Below are 21353 nucleotides of genomic sequence, written 5' to 3'. Positions count from 1 at the left end.
GAGCTGCTGTCCCCAACTGCCAACAAGTCCCAAGAAACTGGGAGTAGCCATGATGGCCAAGAGAGGTTGAGAGCGAAGAGCAGCCTCACTTGACTTCTGAGAGAACACAGATCAAACAACGATGCCATGTTTTCATCAGGTTGGCAAAAAAGGAGAATGCTTGGCACCACACAAAGGCTGGCAGGACTCCGAGGAGCTGTAGGTTTTCCCCAGCATAGCTGCAGGCAGCATGGACTGCTACAACCTCCAGGGGAAAGTCTTCTGGTCTTGTTTATCATCCATGGATACAGTTGTTGAGGCAGGGTGTCATGTAGCCTAAGCTGGCCTCAAACTCATGATCTAGCTGAGGATGGCCTTGAATCTACTGCTTCCTGCCTCTGTTTCCTGAGAAGTATTGCGATAACAGGCGTGTGCCACCATTCCTAGGTTATGCAGCGCTGGGAACTAAACCCAAGGCTTTGTGCATGCTAGATAACAAGCTCTCTACCAACTGCATTTATTTATTCTTACATTGCATTTTATTTATTTAATGTTATCTTCCCTCTCCCTCTCGTGTGTGTGTGTGTGCGCATGTGTGTCTATGTATGTGTGTATGGCCTGTCTGTTTGTGTCTCTGTGTTGTACATCAGAAGTCACATTTAATGTCAGCCTAGTGCTACATGCATGTTGCCAGCTGAGACATCTTTCTTTCCTTTTTATTCTTTCTTTCTTTCTTTTCAATGCTGGGGATTGAACCCAGGACCTTTCATGTTCTAAACAAGTCTCTGCTTCAGAGCCACACACACCCTGGCTCCTGGCTGTATTTATGAACAATAAAAACATACATTTATTAACAATACAAAAGCAATCCTATTTGGGGAACTTGATTCTGAAGAAATAAAAGTGTCAGTATGTAAAGATATATAGATGAGGATATTTATGGTGCCCTTATTTAGAGTGGGAGAAAAAAACCCTGGAAACCTCACTGAATGTTCAGGAACGAGGGAATAATTAGGTAAATTACAGCCCAGGTATTCTACGAGACATCACATAAGTAGCAAAACCGTGAGTTAGGTGCAGATATATAGGCCTAGAGGTGTATTTGTAATAAATGACTAAGGGAGGGGAAAGCAGATTGCCAAGTTGCCTGTGTGCCATGGTCCCATTTTCACAAAAAGGAAAGACAAAAGAAAAAACCCAAACCTTAGCAAAAAGAAGAAGAAAAAAAAAAGGTATCTTTAAGTTGGTTTGGTTAGTCTGGCTATGAAAGAACAGGCCAGATTCCTAGCGGGGTGTGAGCCTCGGGTATCTGAGTGGGGCACAAATGTTAGCAGTCCCTTTCTGGGGGTGGTGAGTTTGTTTGTTTATTGGCTTTTTGAAACAGGGTTTTTCTTGGGTAACAGTCCTGGCTGTCTTAGACTTGCTTTGTAGACCAGGCTGGCCTTGAACTCACAGAAATCCACCTGCCTCTGTGTCCCTCCCAAATGCTGGGATTAAAGGCATCCACCACCATGCCTGGTTGTTTGTTTTTGGTTTTATTAGTTTTTATTTTTGAGGTCGAGTCTCTCGCTGAACCTAAACCTTCCTAATGGGCTAAATTGGTTGGCCAGCATGCTCTGGGGACACACTCTGCCATGTCCCTAAACCTTAGCATATAGGCTACAGGTGGGTACCACCACGCCTGGCCTTTCTGTGGCTCCTGATTTAGGTATTTGTGTTTACACAGCATGCACTTTAAACACTGAGCCATCTCCCTAGCCTGGTGTACATTTGCACAGCTATACTCACCAGAGTCGGCATTCGGCTCCCCTGTTATTCGCTAAGTAATCTAACAAAGGCACTGTGAAGGGAGCAAAACAACACAAAACAATAGCAAACCAATAATCTTCATATGAAGTGACTGCGAGACACGTTGTCCAAGAATGGACAAGTGGCTGGTGATTGTAAGTTATTGATTATTGCCTCTGGGGCCCCCATACCGGGAGTTTTCACTCTGGAACTTGGAGCGCTTGGGAAGAAAGGCAGGTCACAGGGTTAAGTGACTGGCTCAGCGGTGCACAGCAGAGCTGGGACCTGGGATCCCGGTGCCTGGGGCTCACAGGTGGCATCCTTTCCCAACCCTGAAGTGGCAGCAGCTTCCTTCCCTTTTGTCTTTGAAAAGGACGCTTCCTCCTTTGGTCCTGTTTTTGCTTCCGTTTTCTCTGCCACTGTTTGGTAGCAGTGAAAGGGAACCAATCTGGCCTTCTCAGAGGGCCAAGCTCCCTGTATATAGTGGTGAGACCCAAGGTCTATGCACACAGTGGGGCTTTTATTTCCTGTTGGTGCAGCAAGACTTGTGAATGGGGAAACTAAGTCACTGGGTGCAGATAAGCTTCCTGCACCTAAGAAAGTGACTCCAAGTCCCAACCTCGCTCCACTCTCCTTCCCAGGAGCTTGTCTCTGACTTTTGTTTTGCTTTGGGTTTATCTTATCTCCAGAGCCTCGCTACCAACTCCCCAGGCTTTCTCTATTGAGTAAGAATTCTGAGGATCCTTATCAGTAATCTCAGCTGTGCAGAGAGGTCAAGGAGTTCCCAGGTAGGACTGACCTGAAGGTTATCCTGGCTGCCTGCTGTGGCCAAATAGGAGGAAACTCGAGGGTTAAGAGATGTTTAGTGGCTGGTCCAAAATACCAGGCTGCGTCACAGTACAGGCCAGGCTAGACCAGCACCACCAAGCTCCTGGGGGCTCTTGTTCTGAACACCTGTTGCCAGGATGATCGCTGGCAGAACTTCCAGTATTTTCCCTTTTCCACTTTTGGGCCCCAGAGTTGACAGACAAGAAAACTCCCTGAGCGTTGCCTGCTAGTTTTTGGTTTTGTTTTTATTTGCCTCCTGCTTCCCACTCTTTTCTTCTGTCTGCCTTTTTTTTTTTTTTTTTTTTTGGTTTTTCGAGACAGGGTTTCTCTGTGTAGCCTTGGCCATCCTGGACTCACTTTGTAGACCAGGCTGGCCTTGAACTCACAGCGATCCGCCTGCCTCTGCCTCCCCAGTGCTGGGATTAAAGGCGTGTGCCACGACATCCGGCCTGCCTGCCTTTTTTACTCTCCCCCTCCCCCTCTTTCCCACTGTTGTAGTTTTGAGATGAAGTCTTCACAGTGTAGCCCAGGCTGGCCCCAAACTCAGGAACCTTTCAACTTCAGCTCCCTCCTGTCAGGGAGGTGTTCTATTGGTGCTCAGCTTTATTTTGCTTTTTAACTTACTCTTATGGTGTCTTTGATTGGGCTGTTTTCAGTTTTATTTATAGGCTGACTTCTGTTGTTTATTACTAATGGGATGGATAGGTGATATATGCATTTTGTATTTTAAAAGAAGGAAAAGGAAAAAATCCCGATAAAGTGAAAAGTAATTCTTCTCTCCCCCCATCCCCCCAGCTCCCCTCCCTAGGGGAGGGGGTTGACAGTAGTCTTAGCCTAACATCATGGTCACCTTCCAGGGCTATCTCAGTTAACCCACACTTCAGGCTCTCGCTGAGAACACATAGTACCGACTCATCATTATTATTTTTTTTATTTGTTTTAATTTTAATTTATGTGTGTTGGTGTGAAGGTGTCAGATCTTGGAGTTACAGACAGTTGTGAGCTGCCATGTGGGTGCTGGGAATTGAACCCGGGTCCTTTGGAAGAACAGGCAGTGCTCTTAACCACCGAGCCATCTCTCCAGCCCCAACTCATTATTTTTAATGGCTGCCTAGAATTAAATTATTTCATTGGCTAGCCCCTCATGGATACACATATAGTTGCTTCCAGTTTCTACCCTACAGACAACACAGCAACTCACACTACTTACATTTCAGGCCCTTATACACCTGTATACATGTCTGAACTGCCAAAAGAGGGTTGCTGGGCCAAAGAGGGTATGCATTGTAAATGTCCATAATCTTTATATTATTAAAAATTTATTTATTTTCTGTGTTCTGCCCCCCCACCCCGTGTGTGTGTGTGTGTGTGTGTGTGTGTGTGTGTGTGTGTGCGCGTGCGCGCACGCGCTCCTGTGCAGAAGAGGGGACTGGATTCCCTGGAACTGGGGTTTCAGATCCTTATAGGTGCTGGGAAATGGGAAAAGGGAGCAAGTGGTCTTAGTCACTGAGCCATCTCTCCAGCCCCATGTGGATAATTCTTGCCTGGACATCCAAAGCCATGATGGTACTTTGTATTTCTGCTCTTAGTATTGGAGGGCTCTGCTTCCTCCTACAAGTGTAAACACTATATTACCATTACTTATTCTTTTATAAAGATTTATTTATTTATTGCATATGAGTGCTTTATCTGCACAAGAGGGCATCAGATCACATTATAGATGATTGTGAGCTACCATGTGGTTGCTGGGAATCGAACTCAGGACCTCTGGAAGAGCAGGTGGCGCTCTTAACCACTGACCATCTCTTCAGCCCCCTAATAAAGACTTGTTTTTTAAAGATGGTTTTTCAAGATAAGTTTTCTCTGTGCAACAGCTCTGGCTGTCCCAGAACTCACTCTGTAGTCCAGGCTAGCCTTGAACTTACGGAGATCCACCTGCCTCTGTCTCCCAAGTGCTGGGATTAAAGGCGTGTGCCACCACCTCCCAATCCATTATTTTAATTTCTGATTTTCTTCTGGTATACCTGAATCCGAGCTGTTCATGCTAACAAGATTTTTGTAGACCGAACAATGTAAAGAATAGAAATTTGCCAGGCGTGGTGACACACGCCTTTAATCCCAGCAGATAGGCAGGTGGATCTCTGTGAGTTCAAGGCCAGCCTGGTCTACAAAGTGAGTTTAGGACATCCAAGGCTACACAGAGAAACCCTGTCTCGGAAGGAAAAAAGAAGAAAGAAAAAGAACAGAAATTTATTTATACAGTTTTGGAAGCTGGGAAGACCAAGACCAATACCAATGTGTTGATCAATTTCAGTCCAGTTACTGACCCTTTCCTGGTAATGTCTTCCTATGGCAGAGGGGAGACTCAAGTTCACCCATGTTTCTTCTTAGGGCACTGATCTCAAGACAAGGGCTCTATCTACATGCTAATTACCGCATGCATCCCAAACTGTCCTTGTAGGTTTTAACATTAATCGTGAGAGGGACAGAAATTTTCAGCCCTAGCAACACATAGTGATTTTTTTTTTTATGCTAGCATTCCTAATATGTAAACTGATCATCTGATTTCTGTTCATTTTTTCTGTTTGGTTTTGCTTCCGTGCTGCATCCCTTCACCCCACTTCTCATCCTTTCCCCTTAACTTGCTAAGCTGGCTCCCCCCACCCCCATCCCCCCCTTGTAAAACTTACCTCAATAGCATCTTAACAGAAATTCATGACGTTGGCTTGAGGTCAACAGGTCAGCAATTAGGATTTGCTTTGGACAGATTAGGAAACGAGGCAGAGTTAATTTTTCTTGGGCAGGGTCAAGGCTAGGTGTAGCAAAGCCAGCTCCTGTCATCTTTTCCAGTGCCTTCTGAATGCAGACAGTTCTGCAGTTGAGCCACTCAAAAACTGGGACCTTGGGGGCATGCCACGGCACCCCTCTGAGCTAGCTCACTAGGGCACTTCTGAGGACTCTGTTAAGTGATATACATGTGTGAATTACCTTCCTTCCAGGCTTTAAGGGTTGGGGTAGCTTCAAAGCTCCATTCTTATGTCAGATTTGTCCCCACAAGCCCCCACCATTATTACACTCCTTTCTCTCTTGTGTTTTAACTCATCCTTTATTTGAGACAGTGTGTAGCCCAGGCTGGCCTGGAATTCGCGGAGATATGCTTGACTCTGCCTCCCAGTTGCTGTGTTATAGGCGTGCACCACTACACCCCGCTAATTCTACCTCTTTTCAAGACAACTTTCTCCTTTTTTTACGTTCCGGGGCTGAAAACTGCTGAGTTGGAAGACACTTCTCCCAGCCCCATTACTCTGAAAAGGAATGCTGGTTACTGAACGGTTGCAACTGGAGGAAGGGCCCGCTCCCCACACACAGCATAGTGTGTGTGAATGTGGCGCGCAGCAAGAACGCTGAGAACATTTATGCGAGGAATGCCGGCGTGCTCGCACAGAGTGGGCGCAAAGGGCTCCAGAAGCGTGTGTGCTTTAGGAGCTCAGCGCTCGGCAGGCAGCGAGCCCCGACTTCCCCGGTCCCCGAGAGCTCGGGCAAGCGCCTCGCTGCCTTTGTGTCTCCGAGTCGCACTCCTCCGCCCGGTGCGCAGCGGCACCGGAGGGCGTGAGGTTCGGAGAGGAGACACTCCTCAACGCGGTCCGACAGGCCAGCCCGGCCCACGGCGCGCCCCAGGCCCGAGCAGCCGTCAGGGCTCGGAGGCCGCCGCGCAGGGGAGCCGCGGCCTCCTCGGCCCGCGACGGACGCGCACCCGCGCCCAGGGCGGGGCGTCCACGCAGCCCCGCCGTCCCACGGCCGCCCGCACCATCGCTCTCTCTCTCTCTCTCTCCCTCCCTGGCTTGGTCCCCGCTCCGAGAGGGCCGCGTTCGGCTCAGCAGCGCCTCCCGCGAGCCGCTACGGCCGCCGCCGCCGCCGCCGCGGCCCCTCCCCCGCCCCCCGCGCGGCCGGCGCCCGTCACGTGACGCGCCGCAGCCAATGGCGGGCCGAGCCGCGGTCGGCGGCCGCCATTGCTGTCAGAGCGAGCGAGCCCGGGGAGGGAGGAGAAACGCGGCCGACTGGGGAGGAGGGGGGGGTGGGGAGGAAGAGGAAGGAGGGGACGGCGCTCGGCTGCCGGGGTCGCCCGCTGGCTTCGTCCGCACCCCCCCCTTCGCGGGCTCGCGCGGCGGCGGCGGCGGCGGCGGCGGCTCGGGGCGGCTGCGGGGCTCGCGTGCCTCACGCGCCGGCGCGGCCGAGGGCGAGTCGCCCGCCGGCTGGAGATAAACAAGGCGGCCGACGAGGCGGCGAGGCTGAGGCGGAGGCGGCGGCCCTGCGCGACAGAGGCGGGCGGCGTTGCCGCGCCGCGCCGCGCCCCCCGCCGCCGCCGCCGCCGCTGCTGCCGCCGCTGCTGCTGCTAGCGCCGCCGCCGCCGCCCTCGGGCCTCCCGCGCGGGCCTCGCGCCCCGGTGCCCGCGAGCCGCCGCCCGGCCCGGCCCGCTCCGACATGCCCCGCTCTGGCGGCCGGGCTCGCGGAGGACCATGACCGCCGCGGCGAACTGGGTGGCGAACGGGGCGAGCCTGGAGGATTGTCACTCCAACCTCTTCTCGCTGGTGAGTGGCGGGGCGGGGGCCCGGGTGGGGGGCGCGACCTCCCCGCCGCGCAACTTTCTCCTCCCGGAGCCCTGGCGGCGTCGGCGAGCGCGGCGCCCGGCGTGGACGTGCGTGTGGAAGTCGGGGCGCTGCGGACGCCGGGGCGCGCTCGGAGCGCCCACCTCCGTGGCAAGCACACCCCCCTTCCCCTCCCCTTCCCCCTCTTTTTTTTTTTTTTTTCTTCCTCCTCCTTCCCGAAATGTGGAAGGCTTTTCAGCCTAGTGCAGCCGCCGGCGCCGGCGATCTGCAGGCTCGTCTTCTCTCCCGATCCGATCGGCCGCTCTCCTCCCGCGTCTGCCTTCTGAATTTTCCTTAAAAAAAAAAAAAAAAAAAAAATTCCACAATGACACCTGCGATTTCGCTCGAAAACAGTTGATGGAAGGCGATTGTGTCAGGGAGAGGACTCCGGCAGCCAAAGCTCGCGCGGTTGTAAACACGGACAGCCAGCCGCCCGCCTGCCTGCCCGCCTGCCTCTCGGGGCTTAATACGCCGGAGAGCGGGAGAGCCATTGCTCGGAGCCCGCGGAAGGTGGAGGAAGCTGCCGCTCCTCGCTCTCCTCCGCTGCCTTTAAAAACTGTTTTCTGTGCCCTAACAAGGAACACACACACACACACACACACACACACACACACACACACACACACACACACGAGCAACAAGCTGGGCGGTTTGATAACATCGCTTTTATCTGCCTTCGCCTCTCTTCTCTCCCGCTCTCGCCTCTGATAATTGACAACTTTTGCTTTGGAAGTGCGTCGCCTGCCTTAATCTCGAACCATTTAGGGTGTCAATTGTTCTCCGGGAAGCCTGGCACCCGACAACGGCGCCTCGATTCATCGAAATTAAAAATGTATAGAGCTCCAACAACTCTTTCCTGGCGGTGGCAGTGACATTTGGTGGTAAATGCCATCTTTGCTTTTTATTGGGTCGTATTACCTAGCTCTGAAAACATTCGCGTTGTTAAACCTGGCGCTTAGATTGATAATGGGAGTGCGTGGTCTTTAAATACGCGCTTTGTGCCTGAGTTACTGTATGTGGAGCTATGTGCCCGGGAGAGTATGAATTTGTTTAAATATTGAGCAAAGATTTGTAAACAGATGTAAGGCAATTATGTTTCAAGCGTAGAATATAATTGGAAAATTGGTTGAACGGCTTATTTAATTTAGCCTTAAAAACTCAACTTATTTTAAGTTGTGTGCCGAATTCTTTTTAGGGGGGAGTGTTTGGGGGCGCTGCCTTTTGGAGAGCATGCATTTATTGTAAATTATTTTCTGGAACCCCTGCTGTAGATAGAAGCTTTATTTCCTCTCAGTCCTTCCTTGTTTACACTGGATAAATAATTTAGTGTTCAAATTGTAATTAGTTACATTTAATTATGGGTGGCATAGCTGTTTTTTCTCCCCTTGGAGACTAGAGGAGAAATACGAATTCTTGCCAACTTGGGAAGTGTCATTTTATTTTCATGCCGATAGAGAAATGAAGCATGATTTTGGCCTACAAAGTCCATGTGACAGTCCCCTTGCCTCCACTCGTGTAACAGCAGGCTGAAGTGAGTCCTTTTTCACCCTGAATTTTATCCAGACTCTGCGTCTTGAGATTCAGTAGAAGTTGAGGTTCCTCCTTTTACCATTGTGGTAATTTACCCTACTTGGACTCTTTTGTAAGGATGAAACTACTTTTGCCTTATTCCCCTACCCCCCCACCCCCAACTTACTCTGTCTGTCACTTAGTATTAGGGTCAGGGACCTTCATAGATCAGCAAACATATTGACTAGAGGGTATTTAAAATGCTTTTGTATGGCGCCTGGGTGACCACATTGACACTTTTACAGGTAATTAAGACAACCAGGTTAGCCCATATTAGTCGAGGAGGGCTCCCAAATTACCATTCCTCATCCTGAGCAGTTATGTGGCTAATGTATACACAGTGAGTTGTGTGGACAAATGAAAGACTGCTGGGTACCCAGCCCAACTTCAGGGCCCTTCCTCAGCGCTCTCGGCTTCAGGGGGTCTTTGTTAATGAGTCCAGCCTTTGATTTTGACTGGCCTAAGGACTGCATTCTGCGTATTTCTACCCTAACGTTTTTAAACCCAAGAGTTAACTTTTGAATATAATTTAAAGTACAGCTGACTTTTTTGGCAACCCCTTTGAAATGCAGAAATGATTAGATTGATTTTAAAAGGTAGAATGCATATATTTCTTGGTACCTGAAGGTGAATAAATGCTGTTAAAGTTTTAAATGGTTTATTTATTTTTATCTTATGTGTATTGATGGGTGTTTTGCCTGTATATATGTCTGTGTGAGGGTGTTGGGGTTTTTAGAATTGGAATTACAGACCATTGTAAGCTGCCAGGTGGGTAATGTGACTTGAACTCAGGTCCTCTGGAAGAACAGCCAGTGCTCTTAACCCCCTAAGCCCTCTCTAAAATTTCTTTGAAAAAACAAAACCAAACTGCCAACAGTCTTTTTTTTTTTTTTTTTTTTTAAATGATTCTGAATTGAGAATTTTTTTTCTGGAGAGCATATACAGACAACAACCTGTCATACTAAGAGTACATTACCCAAAGATCTTCATGTAGAATGGTTGAGTCCAAAGGAGAGACAGTCATCACCTTTTCAAAATCGTGTTTTGTGTCGGAAGAACTCTAGGCACCTAGCATTTTGTGCTTTTTTTGTTTTTTGTTTTTTTTTTTTTGCTTTTCGAGACAGGGTTTCTCTGTGTATCCTTGGCCGTCCTGGACCTACTTTGTAGACCAGGCTGGCCTCGAACTCACAACGATCCGCCTGTCTGCCTCCCGAGTGCTGGGATTAAAGGCATGCGCCACCACGCCCGGCTATTTTGTGCTTTCAACATTTTGGCCCGCAGCTTTGTTTCTGAGCAGCAAAGAATCCTCTCTTCTAGAAAATGTGCCCAACATTAAGGTTAGCATGGAGTGAGGCGAAAGCTGCAGTGGGGCTGTGTGGGAAACGGGACCCCCGCTGCTTCCTGCTGTCCGGAGGCCAGTGCCAGCTTAGCAGAAGATGGCAGCTGAGCAGCCAGGCTCCTTAAGAATTTTGTTCCTAGCCTTTTACTGAGTTTGCTTTGTGATATGGCCTGGAGTCCTCTTTCGTATACTGTCCTATCCTAATCTGTGACAGGCCATCGGATGTCTATGATGTGGGTCTTTGTGCTGTTTCTTACTTCTCGCTACTGTCAGATTTGTAGCCACTGCAGGAAATTCAGGCCTGGCTGGGCCTTTGTGATACATAACTTTTCCATGCTGTCCATCAAGTTTTGGGGTGCCCCTTGGTTTATTCACTCACTTAAAATTTAGATGAGTGCATTCAGTCTTCCTTTTTGGAAAATGTAACAGTGTACCCTGTGGCCGTGAACTCACCCTTGAGGGAAGACACATTATGATTTCCAGATGCCCAGTATCTTTTTGTTTTTCTTTTGAGATAATGTGGAGAAAGTGACTTTGTGCCCTTTAGGCTAGACTTAAGAATGCTGGATACTGGGACTTGAGGAAGCCATTTGTAATTCTTAGGTGTTTGTACCATATTCATACTTGATTTGCTTAAAATCTCCCTGACTATAGCTAATTGATTAATGGTGTCAAATTCTCACTGGATTAAAACACATGTACACTGAGGACCATTCATTTTGTATTTGAAGCTTTTAGGGGAATTTGTTGTAGGCATAATTTCCTTTTGTCTTAAGAGAATTATCCTGCTCCCCCCCACCCCCAAGAAAAGGAAGGTGGCTGCAAATGCTGAAAACATGAGATGCTGAGAACTTAGAAGAGCTTGGGGAGGGCTGGCACATGGCAGTGAGGAAAGGACGATTTGCTAAGGCTTCAGAGTACCCGAATACTGCACCGTTTTCTCCCCCACCCTAGTTTGTAGTTTTAAGATTTAAAATAAGCGTACATTTGAAGCATCTTTTTCATGATGGTTCATTTTCTTTAAAGAAAATATTTGTAATATGCCAATGTGTTTTCTGTTTAGCATTTGTTGTTAGTGGCACATGGTGTTATAGTATTTATATTTTTTAATGGCAATAATTGCTACCCAGTAATGGTTGCCATATTAACCTCCAATTGCTAGTAAATATTTTTAAGTACATAATAGACAGCAATTTAAGGCATAGTGTAGCAGTTTACTGGACCATTTTAAAGAGCCATTTGTACGTGTGATGAGTTCATAATTTAAAGAGAAATAATGTACCTGAGATCCGTGTGTGCCAAAGGCTTGACACGCTCGTTGGGGAGCAGCTGGGCTCATTCCTTTTTCTTTGTGAAGAGTGTGGGCAGGAGTGTGTTCAAGACAGGAAGTGTTTGTTGAGTGCATGCAGGCGCTTTTGTACCTTGCCATTTCTTTGGCCTGCTCTGGTCGTTTTGTCATGAATATGCTAGACGATTTATATTGAGAAAAAAGTCTCTCAAGGCATTTCTTTAAATATCATTAACTTATAGTTGTGGCTTAAATTAATTAGTATGGAAAATTGACCTTTTTTTGTTCACTAGATAATTTAGCCTAGTTAATTGTGAGCTAATTGTATCCATCTAACACTTTGAGTATCTATACTCTGAGATGAATAAAGACAGAATTGCGATGGAGCTCTGTTTCAGTGTGCACAGGGAAGCTGGAGATTATCTGAATGGTTTTAATGAATAGTTAATTCAGCTATCAAAGTTTGATTCAGAAGTAAACCAGGTATTTTTGAAGCCTTTGACTTATTTTTCAAGATAAGATAATACTGTTGTTATTTAAGCTAGTAAGGTACTGATTTGCATTCCTGTGAGTGAGGATGATATGTTTATTTCACTGGAGCTAGTCAGTGCGAGAGATTAGATAAAGCTTATGAAAATTAGAATGTGGTGGGATGGTGGGTGTGACTGGTGAACTGTGCTTTATAACCAGTCATTAGAAGCACAGAGCAGACTCTCCAACGTTGCTGCTCGTGTCCTTTAAGAGGCACTGTGCGCAAACATGTTTGATAGACTGTGCATGGTGCCGTTTACCAGAATCTCTGTTTGGTCATTTTAGAAATAATTTTGTCTTTGTGAAGAAATAACATTCGGTGCATTGCAAAGGGAGTTAATTAGTGTAAATTAGATAGCCTGTGGGAGTAGCTTCTCCTTCCAAACAAAACAAAAAAATATAAAACAAGTCCACATGCATTTGCCTCTTAGGACTTGCACAGAGTTAGACTTAGAGACTCGATATCTGTTAAGTGTCTCTGCAATATCTGAATTTCCCCTCCTGAGTGCTGGATCGCATGCCTCCCCTTCAGATCACTCCCTTTCATGCTATATGATGCCCTCATTGTTTATTTGAAAGACTGGAAGCTGTTAGCTTTGTTCTGTTGAGAGAACTCACTTCATTACATAGGGAGGTGATATTCCATTAATCTTGGTAAATATTAACATAAATGAGGAATTGTGAATTCAGACTCATTTGCATGAATGAAATACGCGTGCTTGCCCAATATTTTTAGTATAGGCACTTATGTACATCAGCAGAGTCTTGTGAAGTGTTCTAAAAAGCTGCGGTCTGTTGCTTTGGGGGAGGGAGTTTTCCTTTGCTCCATTGTAGTAACAGTATTTAAGGTAGCAGTGAGGAGTCCATCTTTTTCTAGCTGCTGTGGTGGCCACCAATAGGAACCCTGCTTCTCTGTGTGTGTGTGTGTTGGTGATGTTTGCTGGACGAGTTTCCTTGAAGCCAGTAAAGGGTCTTTTAGACTGCATTCTTTCCAGAGGAAAGTTGGGAGAAATGAGTTCTCTCAAGGAATATGGTCCTTCCCTAATGTGTCTGCTCGGGTTTACTGTGTGTTTCTGAACATTTAGTTTCTCATTCTGGGGGACTTGTGCTAGGGTGTTTTTTGTTTTGTTTGTTGAGAAAGGGTTTCTCTGTGTATCCTTGGCTGTCTTGGACTTGTTTTGTAGATCAGGCTGGCCTTGAACTCACAGTGATCCGCCTGCCCCTGCCTCTCGAGTGCTGGAATTAAAGGTGTACTAGGGTGTTCTTAAAGCTGTATTTGCATTACTTCCCATAAAGCATACAGCTTTCTGAATTTTGTTCCTTTTCCATTACCGTTAAAAGAGCTTCCTGAGCCGGGCGTGGTGGTGCACGCCTTTAATCCCAGCACTCAGGAGGCAGAGGCAGGCGGATCGCTGTGAGTTCGAGGCCAACATGGTCTACAAAGTGAGTCCAGGATGGCCAAGGCTACACAGAGAAACCCTGTCTCGAAAAACCAAAAAAAGAGCTTCCTGGTTGATTATATACAAGTTCACCTTAGCATTATCTCGGATAGCTTAAATTGTGGCTTTAACTTGTGGATGAGGAAGTTGTAGATCATTCTTTCATACTTACGATGCTCTCTCCTTGTCCTCCAGCCACTTTCCCTTCTCCCTCATGTCTCTCTCTTTTTGTTATTTTCGTGCCAGGGTTTCGTTTTGTAGCCCAAGCTGGCCAAGACCTCATTAGAGAACCCAGGCTGGCCTCAAACTCAAGGTAATTCGGCTGCTTTGGCCCCTTAAATGCTGAGATTACGGAATCTTCATTACCGGCCCTGGCAAAGGTACTTGACCCAAGTTTCACGCCCAGAACCCACACAGTAAAAGGAGAAAACCAACTCCTGTAAGTTGTCCTCTGAAACCTAGACACATAGACATGTGTGTGAACACATTCCCCCCCCAACCATACCACACACACACACCACACACACACACGCACACACAGACACATGCACCTCTGATCACACAAATGTAGAACATTTCAAGATTATTTTGGCTGTAATTTGTTCTTAATTTGTATCAAATCACTGCGTTAATTGGACATTTGACATTTGATCTTAAAATTAAAATTGAGAAAAACATTTGTTTCAAGTAAGATAGATAATTGTGAGCAAGATTTTTGTAATACCAATGGACATTTTGAAAATGACACGAACAGCTTGTTAAATCTTAGGAAGATGATTATTTGAGACAGGGCTCCACTGTGTAGCTGGAGATTGCCTGGGACTCTGGGTAGGCTTTCTGCCTCTGCCCAGGAGTGCTGGGCTTACAGTTGCCCCACACCAGGCTTACTCATTTAAAAACCTGTTCCAGTGTTCCAGTGTCAGTTTTTCCCTGATCCCCACAGGCAGAGCTAGTTGCTCAGATTCCTGTTAGACCTCTGTGGAGGAGATGGGGTTTTGTAGGACAGTGATCTTGTCACACACCTTGGTGTTCTCAGCTGCACTTCAGCATTCATCCCCTGCTGGTAAGCACTCCCTTCCTTCCCGGAGGTGTCCTCCTGCTTGTTTGTGCTGGGCTGATGGCACACGCTGTGAATCCTACCACCCAGGAGGGGGCCGGGGGGGGGGGGGAAGGGGTGTCGGTGAGCTTGGGGCCAGCTTGCTCTATTAAGAGAGTTCTAGGATGGCCACGGCTACATAGAGATACTCCCATCACAAAACAAAAACAGAAACAAACAAAAACAACCTCGCAAACAAAAAACAAGACCCCAAAATCATAAAGCAACTTAGACATCGGGCTCTGTTTTCTGAATTTCCTTAGGAGGCTGAGCACACTGTGGTTTGTCCATGCCCTGGGCTGTCTAACCTTGCGGAATTGTAGCTTTGTAACCCTTTGGAATTAAGTCTGGGCCTTGATACAGAGTCCTCGACTTTGATTTTTCAGGTTGTGCAGGGGGCTTTTGCTCAGCATTTAGTTACAAGGTCACTTTTCATGATTCTAGTAAAATGGGCAGCGAACTGGAATAGGGAGGCTTTAATTTTTTTTCCTAGTAATTAGGCAAATTGCATTGAATACAAGCTGTGAACTTAGTGGAGATACAGAGGTCAGGCCATGTGAAAAGATCCTTTTGAGTATATTTTATTTGTTCTAGACAAGGCAGTCCTGGTGGTCTAGAACTGATTATGAGACTCAGAGGGCTTCTCAGGTGAATGCTGGGATTTCAGGCACACCCTAGACCTCAGGCAAATAACCGAGCAGCCACCTGGGAGTCTGCGGGAAGCCTCAGCTTGACCTTTTTTGCTGTTTACAAGTGAGCTGTGACTGAGAGGAGACTTATCTTTGCACTCGGCTTTTCCTTTCCTGTGTGACTTCCCTGTGTATATCTGTAAAGTGCTGGAAGGTTGTGTACCTGCGCTGAGCTGTAACTGTGGAGACTAGAAATTGAACCCTGACTCTTACTTGGTAGTTGATGGGTTACTTACTTGGCAGCTCTACAGTTCTCTTTGGCCTTTAACTTTTTATTTTTTAATATTTTTGGATTTTTGACACAGGGTTTCTTTGTGTAGCCTTGGCTGTCCTGGACTCACTTAGTAGACCAGGCTGGCCTTGAACTCACAGAGATCCACCTGCCTCTGCCTCCCGAGCGCTGGGATTAAAGGCATGTGCCACCATGCCTGGCTTACCTTTGACCTTTTAATAACAAGTCTGTTAACATTTTGAGATTGGTTCTAGGGAATGTCAGAAGTAGTACCTGATAAATGTATTGTTCTTTGAACACACGGAATAACAATTTAGCCTGCCTTGCTGATTCCCCTATTGCTATTTTGAAAAGGCATAGTCAGGCTAGTTTTTGGTTGCCACTTAACAATGTAGCAGTACCTCAGAGCATTCTGTGGTGGCTGAAGGAAGGACCTCACAGACTGTAGGCTTTCTGTTAGGCATGCTGCCTGTGAATAGTGCCATAAGTTTACCATGGAACTAGAAATTACCATGCAGGCATGCTCACATTCTAAAATACTAGAAAAGGTTCATTGGAAAGTTTGTCTTAAAAAAAAAAAAAAAGAGCTCTCCCTAGCGGGGGTTGCCCTGGTGATGGTGTTGGCTGCCCTCTGCCTTGTGCTGTACTTAATGTCTTTCCTAGCATTCTCTAGGGACTGATCCCACAAGATCAGTCACTTTCCCTTAGCCTGTTGTCTGGGCCCTCAGGGAGGCAGCCTTGACCTCCTGTGCCCCAGGCAGTAGGAGAGTGTGTCCACAGTGGGGGGCTGCCCTCCTCCAGGCCCCAGAGAGGGTTGTTGGCTGGAGGATGCCTGATGGGTGAGGAGAGGCCTGGTGCTGCATGCATCATGCACAGCAGTTCTGCTGGGCGGGAGTAGGCGCCTTCCCCTCCCTGGTGCCCAACTCCCTGCTGGCACCCTCTCATTAACATGTTGAGAACATTGGCAGGTTCTGTGATGTTATCAGGAGAAAGATTTTGTTTCTTTACCTTTTAGCTCTTCTGTCCTTAGACCATCTGAGAGACAGGCTTTTTGGCTTGCTGTTTTATGTGGTAATTGAGGACTTTTGAGACTCAACGAGATGAAAAGGATTTGGGGGTGAGATTGGATGGAATAGCCAATAAACTAATATTTAGAAATGTTAATTTTTTTGTATGCTGTGTTTGAGAAATTTAGGGCATGTATAATTCATTTAGGAATAATGTACATCAGAAATGATTAAAATCTAGCTTGCTCTTACCAAAGGGCTGAGGGTCTGACACGTGGGGAAAAGACCTACACGTACGATTTAATTTCTGAGAAGCTGTATGTCAGGCCCAGAGGGAGCTGCACCGATTGTGATGCCTTGAAGCTGGGAAGACCAGAGGGGAGCTCTGTCCTGGCACTGGGGGTGGGGCGGAGGGTAGGCTGGGCCTTGCTGGGGTGTGAGAAGGGCCTTCTGTGGGCTCCTGGGAACTGTTTGGGAGCCTCTGCTGAGGTGGCTGTAGAACACTAGTTCATGGCCCTGCTTCTTGGCTTCCTTTAAAACAAAGCACTGAAACCTACTGAGATGGAGTTTTCAGTAGGTGGAAAATTTGAAGTGTGGACAGGCCAGTTTGGATTAAGAAATGGTGATGTTAAAATACTCTTGAGCTTTCTAAAATAATCCAGTTCTGAACTTTAAGGAAATAGAGCTGCATTGTGCAGAGTGCTAATGACTGAAGTGACAAATATTTCAGAAACTGGACAGACGTGAAATCTTAAATGAGCAGATGGGACACAAGTGAGAATGGGAGATAATCCAAGATGATATAGAAACTATTAAGAGAAAGGAATTGAGGACCAGTAAGTTTGTTACGGTGACCTGTGTGCAGGAGCAGTGCTAGGATTGCTCTCTTCCACATGCAGGTCAGAGCTCTTGAGCCTTGTGAGCCTCCCTCCTCAGACTGTACATTTTACACAGTAGTTTCGGGTCATAATGACTGGTCGTGGAGTGGCCCTGCTGCTGCGGGTGGATTACTTTGTGTGTGTGCTTGTGTGCTTTAGGTAGACATGAAAGTAAACAAAGTGCGTGATCATAGTTTTTAAGGCAGTCATGGGCCTCGGGTGGCAGGTGAGGCTTGCTGTCAGCCACTTTGTGGCTAGTGACAGTGTGGGTGGAATCTGTCCTGGAGAGCTGAAGGATGACGGCTGCGGGCCAGCCTGGCTGTCATGAGGGAGTGGGAAGAGCAAGCTCCCGAACGAATGGCAGGTGTGCTTCTGTAGATTAGAAGCATCAGAGAGACAAGAAAGCAGAGACATAATCCCGCCTGGCACGGCAGGTGAGGGGCTTTGGAGAGAGAAAAGATGGGGGAGTGTAAGAAAGGGCTAAGTGTGGAGGATGCAAGGCAGTCTCATTGTAGCTTGACTGTGCCCTGAGTCCAAGGAGCATACTGTTTTTTACTTCCAACAAAAACATCTTAATTTTTTCCTGTCTTTTAAAATTATATTTATGTGGGCGTGGAGCGGGAAGGGTTGCCATAGGTGTGTGGGAAACAAAGCCCAGTAGTGAACATCATTTCTCTCCTACCTTTGAGTCCTGGAGATTAAACTTAGGTCTCCTAGGCTTGGCAGCAAGCACCATTAGCAGGCTCACTGAACCTCAAATGATTTATTAAATTGTAACTAAAACTTTTAAATTTCTGTGTTATGGTGATTCACTGTAACAGCCTCTTTCTCCTCTTCCTCCTCCACCTCCTTCTTCTTCTTCTTCTTCATTTGAGACAGGGTTTCACTATGTAGCTATGACTGTCCTGGAACTCACTCTGTAGACTAAGCTGGCCTCCAGCTCACAGAGATCTGTCTGCCCCTGCTTCCCAAGTGCTGGGATTAAAGTCCTGTACTACCCCTCCCAATTTAACAAGCAGTTTTTTTGTTTTTGAGGCAGGGTTTCTCAGTGTAGCTTTGGCTGTCCTAGACTCGCTTTGTAGACCAGGCTGGCCTCGAACTCACAGCAAATCGCCTGCCTCTGCCTCTGAGTGCTGGGATTAAAGGTGTACCTCACCACACAGGGCAACAAGCACTTTCTTTAAACTTTTCCTTTAGTAAGTGTCTTGGTCTTGAGCACACCCCCAGGAGTTTGGCTTTGGCATTGGCCTGCAGCTGTAGGCTTTAGGAGTGCGGAATCCCTGCCCTGGGCTGCTGAGGTGGAAGAAGAGGGTGGGATCTCATGTGTTGCCTTTATGTCTCCACGTGTGTGTGGGGCATGCTTGTGTGTGTGTGTGTGCAAGATGTGTGTGTATATATACACACAATGAGTGAATTCTTGCCCTGCTGGACTCTTTGCTTTTTCAAGCCCTGATTTAGTGGTGCAGCGCCCTTTGTTTTCAGTGGAGGTAGGTGGTGGTTGGCCTGTATACTGAGTGCATTTGGAGGGCTGACAGGGATCATAAAATATTTCCAGAAATAAAGGATATGTTGTATATAGTAGTGCATGGTTTTAATCTTACCACTGGGAGGCAGATGCACAGTGGATTTCTGTGAGGTCCAGGTTTGCCAGGGTGGCATGCTAAGACCCTGTTAAAAACAAAACAAAATAGCCCCCATCACCCCAACTGAAACATTTTCTCAGTTTTAGGTGATATAGATGGTTGTATGTGTAGTTTTATTTTGAAAGTGCTTCCATATTAAGTCATGGAATTGAAGTCTTAAAAGAATGTGATTTAAGCCGGGTGGTAGTGGCGCACGCCTATAATCCTAGCACTTGAGAGGCAAGGGCAAGCAGATAGCTGTGAGTTCGAGGCCAGCCTGGTCTACAAAGTGAGTCCAGGATAGTCAAGACTACACAGAGAAACCCTGTCTCAAAAAACCAAACCAAAACAAAAGATTTAATCCTAGGACAGTAGATATTTTAAGGAAATTTAGTTATATAACAATTACTCTAAACAAGGGTATAGGTATTTAAAAAAAATCTATCCATTTTGTGTGTATCCCCGCATCTGTGAGTGTGTGAAGACAGGAAGAACTGGGAATCAGTTCTTTCCTTCCATGCTTCTGGGGATTGGACTCAGGTCATCAGGTGTGCCAGCAAGTGCCTTTACCCAAGGAGCCGTCTTGCTAACCTGAGCAGTTGATCATTTAGAATTTATGCCAGAGTACAGAGCTACACAATGTATTTATTCTACTGCCTGTAACTGCAGGTTCTTAAGGTTAAGACACTCAGGGCAGTTTCAGAGTTGGTTTCTCTACAATAGAGTCACCTATACAGATTGGGTAATATCAGATCCCCAGGACTCAATTTCTGGCCTGTGGAATGGCTCAGTGCTCCAGGGAGGGAGGGGGGAGGAAGGAGGGAGGAAGAGGGGGGGGGGGAGGAGGGAGGGAGGGACACAGACAGAGACTCACTTCAGTATAGTGTATAAAGTACCTGAGAAAAAGTCCAAGCGTTTCCGAGTACTTGGAGACCGTTTTGATGATGTTACAAAGATAAATGGTACTTAGGTGGTGAGCTCCAGTTCCAGGCCTCACGGACACACTAAGATCGGTGTTTGTACTTTAACTGAATTATGCTGCAAACGCCTCACAAGGTAGGTGTGCTGCACTGTTAAGATCCAAAAGAGCTGACATGCCAGCTTCCAGAAAGTTGTGAGAAACTGACCGATAAATGTTAAGGTCCATTTTAAAAATGGTCTTAGGTTGTAATATTGGCACCGAGCATAGAAGCATTTGAAGCAGCCTAGTTGAGAGCTGGTGTTCTGGGGTGTAGCTGTTTGTAACAGTTTGAGCTTGATGATTACAGTGGGTTGATGACTGGATTCATCAGCTACATGCATGCATAATTGTATACCTGTGAAGCTGCATCTCTGGGCCTCAGTCATTTAATGTCTGCCTTTGATCTGATGGCAGACAGGGCTAAGAGACGAGGATTGGATCACAGGGAGGAGCTGAAATATAAGTTCTGTTTTAGGAGGAGGTCTGAAGGGCTTCAGAGACCCAGCAGCATGGGCAGACTTGTATTAAAGAGAAAGCTCATACAGGTTGTAATAAAGGAGAAATAGAAGATGGGGGAAAGAGATCTTTTTTTGGGGGGTGGTTGTGGTGGTGCTGCTGGTGCTGGTTGGAGGCGTTAAGCCTAGGACTCACCCATGCTGCATGGCCATTCTCTTGGAGAACCATATCCCCAGCCTAGGCATGGCTCTTAAGAAGATTCTAAGTGGGAGAGAATGCAGAGCCAGTAGGATGGATTTAAGTAATATTTTTGGAGGTAGAAGTGACTGGATGAGGTGAGTAAATTTTAGGGGTGAAGTAGTAAACAGTTTTGGTTTGATGCCATTTGTGCTCTTGTGTATGCAAAGTGAGGACTAGTGGCTGACAGCGTCCCCAAGCTTCTGTAGACTGATGCTTTGGGCACTGGTGTAGGAAGCATTTACTGACCCTGCTTTCCCAAGCCTCACAGAGCTGAAGCAATCCTTGAGCAGGGACAGCAAGTGTGTAACGTCAGTGTTTATGAGCTACCTTGTCCCAGAAACAGTAAGATTTATGAGGCAAGGGGAAAGTCAGAAGGGAAGGCAGGAGCAAAGGAGAGTGCTACACGGGCGAAGTGGGTGAGCAGGGCCTTGGGCAGGGAAGGTGGCAGTGGTTGTCTCTGGAGGTGTGAGTCAGACTGTCTTGGCAGAGGGAGAACTCAGGAAATTCAATTATCAGAAATGAGCACAGAGTATCCCTGACAGGAAGAAAGGAAGTAGGTAGGTAAGCTTACAGCAGCGATCCTCACTGAGCTGGGGCCTCCGGTCCTCTGCTGTGACTGGGCAAGCTGGGGAAAGCAGGTCCATCTTTCCACTGCGAAGCTGCTAGGGGCTGTCTTTTTTCAAGACGGAGTTTCTCTGTAACTCTGGCTGTCCTGGAACTCATGCCACACACCAGGCTGTCCTCAAGCTCACAAAGATCTGCCTG

The 21353-nt window shown here is 47.2% G+C and overlaps 1 protein-coding gene across 3 annotated transcripts in view; it reads left to right on the top strand.

Annotated features, from left to right (window-relative positions):
- The first annotated feature begins 7042 nt into the window (after positions 1–7042).
- Positions 7043–21353, top strand: part of Med13l (mediator complex subunit 13L) — a 213432-nt gene continuing 199121 nt past the window's right edge. For all 3 annotated transcript variants that reach the window (XM_051161616.1, XM_051161617.1, XM_051161615.1), the window contains exon 1: positions 7043–7184. In XM_051161616.1, the coding sequence (XP_051017573.1) occupies positions 7113–7184 (72 nt within the window). In that variant the 5' untranslated portion in view covers positions 7043–7112. The remainder of the gene's footprint in view (positions 7185–21353) is intronic.

The sequence above is a fragment of the Acomys russatus genome, chromosome 19, assembly GCF_903995435.1.
Source record: "Acomys russatus chromosome 19, mAcoRus1.1, whole genome shotgun sequence".
Taxonomy (NCBI): Eukaryota; Metazoa; Chordata; class Mammalia; order Rodentia; family Muridae; genus Acomys; species Acomys russatus.
The sequence above is the reverse complement of the archived record's forward strand: the minus strand, read 5'-3'. Positions and strand labels throughout refer to the sequence as shown.